Source organism: Denticeps clupeoides, chromosome 10 (genome assembly GCF_900700375.1).
Source record: "Denticeps clupeoides chromosome 10, fDenClu1.1, whole genome shotgun sequence".
NCBI lineage: Eukaryota > Metazoa > Chordata > Actinopteri > Clupeiformes > Denticipitidae > Denticeps > Denticeps clupeoides.
The window spans coordinates 21,064,450-21,077,134 of NC_041716.1; the positions used below are offsets into that span (position 1 = coordinate 21,064,450).

Here is a 12,685-nt window from a genome sequence, read left to right on the forward strand (position 1 = left end):
GCTAATCCAAACAAATTGGTGTTGCAAAGTAATCAGTATTGGGCAGTTTCTTGCACTCAAATTAACAAACTTACAAGGGTACACAGATATTTGCACAGCCAGTTTTTCACATTTTATGTAATTTCATACATTTAAATGATGCTTCTCAAGTCTTTGATAAAATGAAAGATACACAACTGTAATCTTTTTTGTAAGGTAGAGTAAAATTTAGACAATTTTAATGTCTCAAAAAAGGACATGTCACTGAAAAGAGAATGTCTGGTCACGTTAGTTTTATCTTTTCCTGTAAATTCTTTGAACGTACACTAGAAAACAAGATCTATGCTTAGCATGTAGCCCTGTGCTCACAGTGCCAGAGTGAGTGAAAGAGTTACAGTTTTGAGCAAAATTGAAAATGAAATAAATATATAATGGCAATCGATCTGTATTTCCTCTGACAACAAAAATTCACTGGGATTTCTGCTCTCAAAACATTATACTGTAAATTGTACTTTTTCTCACACTTTGAGAACTGCGGCTTTCATAGCGACTAATTTATGAACTTTATAGGGTAACTAGATTCCTGCCATCAACACATTTAATCTTGCCAGCACGCCCTCTTCTGAGCCAGATAATCCTGAGTGTGGATGCTATGGTGGATATGCACTCTGCGATCCATTGAGTTGCTTTAGATTGAGGACTGTGTTTGATTGCGTTGGTCTGATGTTGATGCAGCATGGTTGAGTAAAAAACGCGATGCATAAGGTCTCTGTCGAATTATCATGTCAATTGGGATCCGCTGTGGTGGAAAGAAGAACAAAGATAAATATAGAGGCTGCACAGTGGTGTGGTGATTAGCGACATGCTGAGGTGTGACCAGTACATTTGGGCATTTGGCATTTGGCTTGTCTGGGGGAGCAAAAAAATTATTATTTATTTAATAAATAATTATAACCTCTTAGTTTTATATAACATATAAAAGTGACAATTGTGGTAGAAATCTATTGTTTAATAAAATTAGAACTACTTCTACAATGTACTATAGCAATTCTCTTGCCATGCAGCCATGGCTCTGACGTGCAGGATACTAAACGCGTGTTTCTGGAAGCCAACATCTTTTTCTACAGCTTTTCTTCAGTTAGTGCAGCCATGTTTGGCTGTCCTTGTGGTCCAAGTTGGAAACTAAATTTGCGGCAGGCAAAGAAAAGGCTGGCATCACGAGACTGTCGTCGAGCCATCGTCGAGACTGTTACTAGGTGGCATTTTCCGCTTGGGATATTTAATTAAAATGGTCTGTGATGGGCTATCCATGTTTAAGTCAGGCACATCTGATTAGATATTGTGGCAAAGGTTTAGAATATTTGACACTGGCGCAGATGTGCTGTGCTCTGTGTTGGTAGCAGAAGTGCTGGTTGAAGATATCAGATTTTTAATAAGCCACCTATGCATAGTGTTTGGTGTTACAAAACATAAAATAAAGGAAGAATGGAACATAAATGCTGTTTTAATTTAAGAATGCAAACAAAATTTTCAAAGGGTGTGGCAAAATAGTGTCATTGTGTCAGAACACCTAACATGCTGTTTTGTGGGAGTGCGTAGTGGTACAATTAAAAATAAACAGATTACTTGTTTGTCAGTTTGGTTGTGTTTCCTTATTCTAGAGATTCTACAAGCTATTCTGAAGAATTTGGTATTGTATGTGCCAATAATGCAAAATACTTTAAAGAATACTTAAGTAAAACATTTGATTCAACTTTGTCCATGTCTGCATACAACCCAGGCCACCATCCCCCAATAGACAAATACTGGTCATTAAGCTCGCCTTAGAGGTGTGGTGCCACTGGCTGGAAGACAACATTAATTTCTAATCTGGATCACAAGAATACATCCGTGAAGCTTAAATCCCTGCCAAACTTGATGGTCTGTCACACCTCCGACCTCACTGCCTCGCTCTCTATCACCAATTTACTGATTTATCATACTTATACCAACTGATTTCAGCCTGCACAATAGATCAGTGCAGATCCTCATGCTTCAGTTTAGACTTGTGCTTGTTAGCATCTTGTGTTAACTGTTTTGCTGTCCCTTACATGGGAAATATTCTGAAGATGAAGATCTTTACCCCTGAAATTTAGTTGTCCGAAAGCACTGTTAGTGCCTTGTGTGCATTAAAGCTTTTTTTTTTATCTATTTCACACTTGGGTATGAGGATTCTCACCTCAACGTGACATGGTCTGTTTTTCACATGGTTCCTAGAACACAAAACCAGATGCCCTATCATGTCAGTTTTTCCGTGATCAAACCTCCACTGACCCTGTGCCTATTCATAAATAGGATAGTTTCTGTCATTGTGACACACTGCAGCACAGCTCACATGTACAAGATGAAATGTGTCCTTTATCCCATCACCTGCATACAGGGAGCAGTGTGTGGGTACGGTACCTTGATCAATCCACTTGCTTTGCCGCTGGAAATCATCAGCCCAACAAGCGACAAGCATATTGCTGCCGCTGGGATGCCTTGAACATCCACATGGGGATCAGGTTTGGGTGTTGAGCAAGGGTCTGCTATGTGCCATCAGACTCCCAAGCCACAGTACATGGGGCATTTTGGGAGGTCTGAAGAGTCAACTGGGTGGTGTATCTATTCCTTGCACTATGAGAGTCAGTCACTTCTCCGCAAGGCTTTATCTTCCCCTGTGCTCCTTCCTGCTTCAGGCCGTTGCCCCCATGCCTGGTCAATGGGGTACCTACACAGTGCACTGTCTCCTCCTCCTGAATATGCCAGTCTAATTCAAATAATGTAGATTTAAAGAACATCAGAACACTCAAAAGAGCTAAATGAGTGCAGTTGGTAGTGGGGCTTGTTGCTAAGTAATGATGTATTATTAATGAGACTGTTCCTCAGAATAGAGGAGGACCCAGGAGATCTATGCCTGAGTACTGTAACGAAAAACATCCTGATTCAAAGCACAGGGTCTGGGTCAGACATAATTAATGTCCCACCTACATATTTATCCAACTTTTTATTATATTTGTTTTGTTTTGTTTTGATCACGATAACTAGCTAGTTAACCCTTGTTTTCATAGTTTTCATTGGGGCAGAGGTGGCCTAGTGGTTAAGGAAGCGACCCCATAATCACAAAGTCACTGGTTCAAATCCTAATTTGAGCAAAGTACCATCCCCACACACTGCACCAAGGGTGATGGGTTAAAAGCAGAGGACACATTTCATCTTCCTAGATGAATTGATGCTGTTTTGAAGTCAATGGGTGGTCACACCAAATATTGATTTTTAATTTAAAAAAAATTTCTGCTTATTCGCTGTGTTTTGTTAATTGATGAAACATAGGCAAGTGCTAAGGGTGTCATCCAAGGGGTGCAAAAAAGGTAGGATGAAAAAAAAGTGTAATATTCCACTATTGTTTATTCTTAAAACTAGTTGGCATTAACGTGCCTTACTATGAAAAGAACAAGCCCAAACTAATTCTCTTGCCTAGCAAAGCCTATTAAGTAGTAGTATTAATAATAATACATTTACATTTACAGCATTTATCAGACGCCCTTTTCCAGAGCGACTTACAACCAGTAGTTACAGGGACAGTCCCCCTGGAGCAATTTAGGGTTAAGTGTCTTGCTCAGGGACACAATGTACTAAGTTGGATTTGAACCTGGGTCTTCTGGTTCATAGGCGAGTGTGTTACCCACTAGGCTACTACCACCCCATAATAATGATACGTAACTGTCCTGTCAGGCACCCCCCTTCGCCCTCCACTATGGCAAACCGAAAGGTCCAAAATCTCCAGGTTCACAACATTTTAAAAGGTAACACCTTTCTTGCAACAAAACAGCGATATATACATGTTCAATCCTCCACGATGGCATTAAAAACAGTGTTTGTGTGCAAGTGCCATAAAAAGCGCTGTTGTGAACGTGGCTTCAAGGCATCATTCTGCCAGCAAGGGGGCACCAAATTTGTTAGGGCCCAGCCTGTATACAGTACTTTGCAAACATTTTAGGCAGGTGTGAAAATGTTATACAAAAATGAAAGTGTTATTTATTAATTTTCATCAATTAACTAAACACAGCGAATAAGCAGAATAAAATTCTAAATTAAAAATCAATATTTGGTGTGACCACCCATTGACTTCAAAACAGCATCAATTCATCTAGGAAGATGAATTAGAACTAACTAAAGATCTTTTGTCCATTAAAACCAATGGAAGACCAAAATATGTGCAAACAAGAGGTCCAGTCAGTCATTTATCCAGTGAAAATGATGACTGCACAATAAGATACAAACTGAAATTAACAAATGAGAAATGATTTAGATTTTTGTATAATTGACTGGACAGAAGCCTCTGGTGTCATAGACTGGAGGACCTCTGGCCAGCCAGCACATGCCTCTCCCACAGCCTGTTCTGCTGGAACTAAGAACTCATTTTCAGTGGGAGAGCAAAACAGCGCCAGCGGTAGAAGTGGTTGAACATTTGCTGCTAAAGGATTTCCTGTGGGGAGGCAGCTTTTCCATGGAGGCTGTTAAGCCATTGCCAAAAGACCTGCAAGTGTTTCTTTTTCCCTTCAAATGACTAGAGTGGTGACACTGTGAGAATAAGACCAACTGATTTCAAAGAAGAGCAAGAGAAATCCACATTAAAGAAGCATTAAAACAAACGTAGGCGGATATAGAAGCAGAAATTTCACTCTTCCACATTGATTACAAACCTGGCTTTCTTTATGTGATGAGATCACTGGATGAATTTCCTTCTCTTTAAATGTTTTGTATGTTTGCAGTAGTTTGTATATTATCCCTTGTCTAGTAAAGCCAGTGCTAGTAAAGCCATAGTTATGAACGTTAACTGGCTTGTTTTTTAAAATTAGCCTTTCCTCAGTAGAAAGTATGTCTGTAGTGCTACATTGGAAGAACACTTTTTGAGATGCATAAAAAGTACAGTGTAAAGCTGTGAACGATAACGAGAGCTAATGACTGAAAATGTGCTCCTTCATTACCAACCCAGTGTGCACACCATGGCTAAAATTAGCCCACGTTCAGGAACAATAAGAAACAAACAAACAAACAGGAAGAATAAGGGCATGATTAACAGTAGAGGATCAGAACACAGTTCTGAGAGTGAGGTGGAAAATAAACAATTCTGTTTCTAGATATCTTACACTACTAGTCACTGCCCTACTCATTTATGGATCTATTTTTACATTTTAGAACAAATCTTAAGACACAGGACTATGAGTAGTCCACTGCTGTAGTTATCATTGAATATACATCATCTGTAAACATCTGGCTGAAAGCACTGGCTATTTGGATTGGAACCATCAATCCTCATCATTCCATTTCAAGTGTCTCAGTTGTATGACTCGTTGTGCCAGAATATTTAAGAAATATTCAAAATTGAATTAGATTTAGCTAAGTTCATGTTTTATGAATTACCACATTGGTACATCACACATCTAACAAACTTTTGATTTACTTTTTTTGTTTTACAGCTGTACTTTTGCTTAATTTTTACCATCTCACTGCAAATTCATTTAATGTAATGTTTTTGTGCACGCCCTGATTAAATTACAATAATTTTTGACATTCACTTCTGCATAATACATTTGTATAATAACTCCCTCCAGTGTATAGCTTTCTATCTGGATGATAGAGCTTATCAGGTGACATGGAATGGGACCACATCTGCTCCTCACAAGTTCTCTACTGGTGTCCCTTGGCCCTCTTCTGTTGTTCCTTTACACCAGATCTCTTTGTGAGGTCATATTTTTGCTAGGGTTATGCTATGCAGATGACACCATCTTCTAATTCCCGCCATCAGATGTCCACCAAGATCTCTGCTTGGCTGTATTTCTTAATCTAGATTAATATCACTGTAATCTTGGAATTAATCTAGTTAAAATGCATCACAAACTTCTTGAGAAAGCTGTTGTACTATGATAATTGGTGATGAAAATAAATTATGTTCAATAAGATGTACTTGTGTTTACCAAATGTTTATTCAGTTAAATAGCTGCATCCATGTTACCACGTCACGTTTGATGTGGTAATTTCACAGTTCGAAGACTTGTTCTCGCCACCTACAGTGCAATTCGGCCAGGTATACATCCGCGCTAAAATATCAAGGTGAAAGTCATCATAGTGTAGCGATTCTTCTTCTGCCTTGTGTAACTTTTTGATTTCGTTTCTTGAACCACAAATGATGAGCTGACACCCAAGAGATTTTCTGTGCAAAGTGTATTCTGTACAAAAAGCAAGGTCGCGTCAGAACATCGCGTCACACATCGCGTCTTTCTGCACCTCTCTCTCTCACAACTCACGCCATGTGTCCAAGAGAACTGAACATTAACATAAAGCATTCACAATTTACAATACTGCATTCCTGTACAAAAAGGAAGGTCACGTCAGAACATCGCGTCACACATCGCGTCTTTCTGCACCTCTCTCTCTCACAACTCACGCCATGTGTCCAAGAGAACTGAACATTAACATAAAGCATTCACAATTTACAATACTGCATTCCTGTACAAAAAGCAAGGTCGCGTCAGAACATCGCGTCTTTCTGCACCTCTCTCTACAATATACAGTATTAAAAGAACATAAAAAAATAACACACATGCAAAATATTCCTAAAATGTACATAAATTAAAATGAAAGAAATTTTCATGAAAGAAAGTTTTTGCACACAAACCCCACGCACCTCTCACAACTCACGCCATGTGTCCAAGAGAACTAAACCAGGTCTCAAAAACAAAATAAAAGTCTTTAGAAAATAAAAAAATAAAAGACACAAGAAAGAAGAAATATACTTAGAAATCTAGTGTAACCATTTAACTCCGGCACAATAGTTTGCGTAGTATAGACCCAGCTCCCAACCCAACTTTGTGAATAGATTAACGGCAATATTTTTTTTTTATCGCCCGATAAGAGTCTCACATTAACGCAGCATGTTAACACCGATAATGGCCCACCGCTAGTTGTAACTAAAAGGAGAGGCAAACCATGAAGATAAACACAAACATGCAAATGATGGCATTTCCATCTTACTTGCCAAATTATTTATAATTTACTATAGAATATAGAGTCACATGGTCCTTACTGTTACTGTTCAAAAGTGAAAGTAATATACAAGATGCCCAGTCCCAGTGGGACATATAACTCACACAAGTGCAGGCTGGTAGCTCACATAACAAAGCTTTCACATCTGTTACAAAACAGTTTTGAACAGACCTACCATAACACTTTATATAAAACACATTGATATAATCCAGCAATATTTACAAACTGAAAACAAACCAAAACCATGGTCCAAAAACCGAGGTATGGACTAGTTATTACCCTATCAGAAGCAGCATATTAACAGTGCATGACCAGCGTATGCAGCTCACTTTATTAATAGATGCCATCACAAGTCGATTGAAAAATAAGCAGCTAATTTGTTTTCAATTACTGTTACAGAGGTGTAAAATTTAAATGTACTGGTTTCTCCAAATGAAATACATGCAGTTAAAGACAAGATCTTTATTAATTTTTACACCTATATATAATTTTTTTGATTTTCAGAGCATTACACAATTTAGGGAACAGCTTAATGAAACCAAATATCATCGTAAAGTCATCGTAAAAATGGCAAAACATCAATAAAATCATATGTCTCAATAATTCTTTGTGCATATTATTTCCGAGCAAATTAGTCTAAAATTTGTCTCATTGGTATGCAGTGGGATTCAGGTTTGTTCACTGGAAATGTCGAGTAATACTTGGGAGAAGGAGTAGGTAAGAGAGGCCTGAACTGAGGAGTAAACATGTAAAGAAAAAGTATTTTTCTGCAATACATTTCATGCTCTCTGAATGTGTACTGAAAGCACACTGACCCCTAATCCTGATTCCAACCTCACATTTTTCACTTATCACTGAATCTTCAGTACAAAAAAAAACACACGCTTTCACTCCCTGGTTTCCTCCTTGCAGTTTCTGGGCATCCTTTTATGCCCCAGTGTGCTGCCAGGCTAGTGCAGCTAATGGAAATTCTGTCACCACCTCAGGAGTATTACTGCTGCCTGATGATTCCTAACACACACACACTCATGCATGTACATGTACACAGAAATGCACACACATCCACACACATATTAACAATCTATATTTAAAACTCAGTTATTATATATAGGTGGTAGTAGCCTAGTGGGTGACACACTCAAACCAGGAGAAAACCACAAAGTAACAGGTTAAAACCCCACTTAACTTTAATGAGAAATGGTGTTCTATGACATTTGTAACCATTGGGGAGTGTTCAGAAACAAATATGGCAATGCACACAGCACATGTTACTGTTAATTTTACCTTTTGAAAAACAAATCTGTTTTACCTCAGTGAGGTGTGGGTTTGGGTTAAATCCACACTGGTTGCAGACTGTGGTTCGGCACTGTGTGCACTTGTTGAAGTTTGGAGTTCCACCGTTGCCTGTCAGCTCTGTGGTGTTACAGATGGGGCACAGCTTGCTGCTGGGCATGGGTGCTATCTGGGGCACAGAGTAAGGTGAGGTGGGGGCACTGCTCCGGTCTGGGGATACAGAGGGGGAGCGGCCGGAGCGGCTGGTACTGCTGAAGTCCACCTGCAGGTTCTTTCTGGACGCATGCTGCCCAGGGCTTTGACCGGCCACAGAACTCGGCATTGAGCTGCTGGACGTGGGGCTGGGGGACAGTTGGGCAGGACGGGAGCTCTCGTGGGTGGCCAGGCGATGAGGATCACCCCGACCTCCGAAACCTCCTTCCATTCCTCCCCTTCCTCCTGCTCTGCTGTCACCATAGCCAGGCTGGGTGCCTGGTTTGGGACCAGATATGGTGCCAGATCCTGCCAACCTGTAAAGTAATTATTTAGAATATTGAAACAATTACATAACAAAAGAATTCCAAGATTTTAAAGGCTTTCATCAGCTATACATTTTATGAAATCCCCTAATTTATTTTTACTTTTACACTTTTGCGCACAAGTTGGTAAAGTTCCTTCAAAAGCCTAGTGGGAAAGATATTTGCAAATTAACCATGAACCAAATGATCACAAAGTCCCGGGTTCTAACCCCACTTACTACCATTGTGTCCCATAAGCAACTTGCGTTATGTGTTACTAAACCGTGATTTTGTTTGTAAGAGTGTCTCTTGAGCATGTGACACGTTTGTAGATCAACAATAGGTAACATGAGAGAGCATGCAGCATTTAATGCTCTGAAGTAACAACATTACTTTGAGTAATGACAAAAACATTAGTGTCCGCTGTACACTCTGTGTGGGAAGCAAAAAAATCCACTTCAAATCTGAGCAAGCACCTAGCAAGCCGGCATGGAAATGTGAAACTCACACTGAAACCCCCGGATCCCCCGACTGACATGACCGCAGCGGCTAACACATTCTATTCCACCAGGCAAACCTCCAACGGCTCCACTCCTGCTAAACAAGGTGAAAATAGACTTAAGGATGACAGGACTTAGTGCCGCTGATTTGAAGAAGCTGGCAACGTTGTCAAGAACATGTTGCCGATTTCCACTGTAGACTCTGAATCATTCCGACGCATCATAGAAAAAATACCTACAAAAACAGCGTCGCGCTGCCGCAGACAAGTTTTTGCAGGATATCTTCATAGAGAATACGCAATATCAACAAGCGATGTTGACAAACATTTCACCAACACTGTATATAAATGTAGCTTTGCAAAATGCTCTGCTATTTGGACCTAAGCAAGTCAATCAACATTAGCCTCTGAACAGGTGGAATGAAGCTAATTGTACCACCACCCACAAGGTGAAATTCCCTGCATGAGGCCATGATTGAGAATAATTGAGAAAAACCACAATTCCCTTGAATGAACTTAATTCTGGGAATCAAGTGCCTTAATGAAAGGGAGTACCAATTCTTGAAAGAGCACTGCACTGCAATGAAGCACTTGACAGTTGCTCTGGACGTCTTACAAGGGCATAAGGGAACCTATGGGGCTTTACTACCAACACTCATATGTCTGATGTCAAAGACGCTTGACCTGAAAGATGATCTCTCAAGAATGATAGCCAGCCTTCCAGATGTCATTGTAAAGGTAAGATTATAATTTGATAATTGCTTTGGTGGATTTGTGAATTGATTGGTGGATGTTATACTTTGTTTTAAGCAGTGTGTACAATTATTAAAATGACAGAATAAAAGGCCAAATATTCACCCCCATAATTAATCGTGAATATTAATTAGTGCTGCACAATTAATCTAATCATAATCGCGATGTCAGTCTGTGCGATTACATGAACGCAAAAAGCTGCGATTTAAATGATTAGTACATGGATTGGATTGGCAAGATATCCGATCCATTCAGTTTGCGAGCTGACTGAAGTCTCACTTCAGTTGGATGTGACGTGTTTGGTCACATGACTTTCGATTCGGAGTCATATGGGTAGACGCCGCATGACGAGCTGCATCGTTCGTCAACGTCGCTGCCATATTGTGATAGGCTCTGCTGTGGATTGAAGCATATACATGTCTATGGAGAGAAGTGCATAAAAATGCCTCACTCTTGTGCTGCTTGGGGCTGTACAAACTGCTGTATGCTCCAAAACAGATCCCGGGGGATTATATTTCATAGGTAAGGCTGGACAATTGTTTTGAATATATTTGGTCAAATTCAAATTCAAATCAAATTCAAATTTTATTTGTCACATACACAGTCATACACGGTATGATGTGCAGTGAAATGCTTTCTGCAACTGCTACAGACCACAGTATTGCAAATGTTGCAAGTAAACAGTGAACCAATATGCAAATATTGCAAACATAACCAAGTATTACACTTTTACGTCTTTAACATAAAATATGTGTAACTGGTAGGGTGAAGGTGTGCAAATGAGTTACAGTTTTTACAATGTTTAAGAAAGAAGAAAGAGCCATAAAAGAAAGAGCAGTAAGGACCTAAATAGCGCAGAGTCATTATGTGCAAAGTGATTATGTGCAAAGTGGTTTTGTGCAAAGTGGTTTTGTGCAAAAGAGTCCAGAGTGATTGGAGGGAAAAGTGCATGAGTTCTATGTACTGTTGTTGAGAGCTTGGACAGCCTGCGGGAAGAAGCTCCTCCTCATTCTCTCTGTGTTGGACTTCAGGGAGCGAAAGCGCTTCCCTGATCGCAGCAGAGAGAAGAGTCCATTGTTGGGGTGGGTGAGGTCCTTCACTATCTTCCTGGCCCTGGTGCAGCACCGTTTGCTGTAGATAGATTGAAGGTCAGGGAGCTTGGTACGGATGATTCGTTCGGCTGATCGAACCACCCTCTGTAGGGCTCGCCTGTCCTTCATGGTGCTGTTCCCGAACCAGGTTGAGATATTTCCCGTCAGGATGCTCTCTATGGTGCAGGAGTAGAAGTTCCTGAGCACCTTGGAGGGCAGTCTGAAGTCTCTCAGGCGTCTGAGGTGGTAGAGACGCTGCCGGGCCTTTTTCACCACGGTGTTGATGTGACAGGACCATGACAGGTCCTGCGTGATGTTAACACCGAGGTAACGGAAGCTGTCCACTCTCTCCACTGGGCTCCTGTTGATGACAGGGGTCTGGTAGGTCCTCTCCTGCTTTGTACTGAAGTCCACTATTAACTCCTTTGTCTTGCTGACGTTCAGGTGGAGATTGTTCCTCTGGCACCAGTTCGCCAGATTTCCAACCTCCTCCAGGTAGGCCGTCTCATCATTGTCAGAGATCAGGCCCACCACGACAGTGTCGTCAGCAAACTTGATGATGGTGGTGGAGTTAGTAGTGGCTGTACAGTCGTATGTGTACAGGGAGTACAGCAGGGGGCTCAAAACACAGCCCTGGGGGGCTCCAGTGCTGAGAGTGATGGAGGCTGAGACATGTCCACCCATTCTTACTGCCTGTGGTCTCCCGGTTAGGAAGTTGGAGATCCACTGACAGAGAGATGAGCTGAGTCCCAGGTGCTCCAGCTTGGTGGTGAGTATGGAAGGGATTATTGTGTTAAATGCTGAACTGAAGAGCATTTTAACATAATTTCCCTTCCGAGTGTCCAGGTGGGTGAGTGCAGTATGGAGGAGATGTGATATGGCGTCATCCGTGGACCGGTTGGGACGGTATGCAAACTGTAGTGGGTCGAGTGTATCTGGTAGTGAAGAAATGATGAAGTCTCTGACCAGCCGTTCAAAGATCTTCATCACTACTGAGGTGAGGGCTACAGGGGGTAGTCGTTGAGGGAGGCAGGATGGGTTTTCTTGGGGACCGGAACAATGATGGACTCCTTGAAGCATGTGGGGATCACCGACTGAGATAGAGAGAGGTTGAATATCTCTGTAAACACAGGTGCTAGCTGGTCCGCGCAGGCTCTGAGGATTCTCCACGAGATGCCGTCTGGTCCTGCTGCCTTCCTGGTGTTCACTCTCTTGAAGGCTCTCCTCACATCATGCTCGGTGATGACGAACGCGTTCTTGGTGCTGGCAGTGTCCTCCCGTCTGCAGCTGTTGGAGCCGCTAGCCGTAGCATCACTAGCGCCTTTAGCTGCAGCCTCGAAGCGAGCATAGAACGTATTTAGCTCGTCTGCCAGAGACACGTCCGCGTTCGTCGTACCGGATGTTGGTGCTTTATAGTCTGTTATTGTCCGTAGTCCCCGCCACAGGCTCCTAGAGTCACTCTGTTCGAGTTGTGACTCCAGTTTCTTCCCGTAGCGCTGCTTCGC

At 41.4% G+C, this 12,685-nt stretch overlaps 1 protein-coding gene across 3 annotated transcripts in view; it reads right to left on the bottom strand.

Moving 5' to 3' along the window:
* Positions 1-12,685, bottom strand: part of bsna (bassoon presynaptic cytomatrix protein a) — a 90,052-nt gene that overhangs the window by 58,181 nt on the left and 19,186 nt on the right. For all 3 annotated transcript variants that reach the window (XM_028994712.1, XM_028994710.1, XM_028994711.1), the window contains exon 2: positions 8,357-8,849. In XM_028994712.1, coding sequence (XP_028850545.1) covers positions 8,357-8,849 — 493 coding nt within the window. The remainder of the gene's footprint in view (positions 1-8,356; positions 8,850-12,685) is intronic.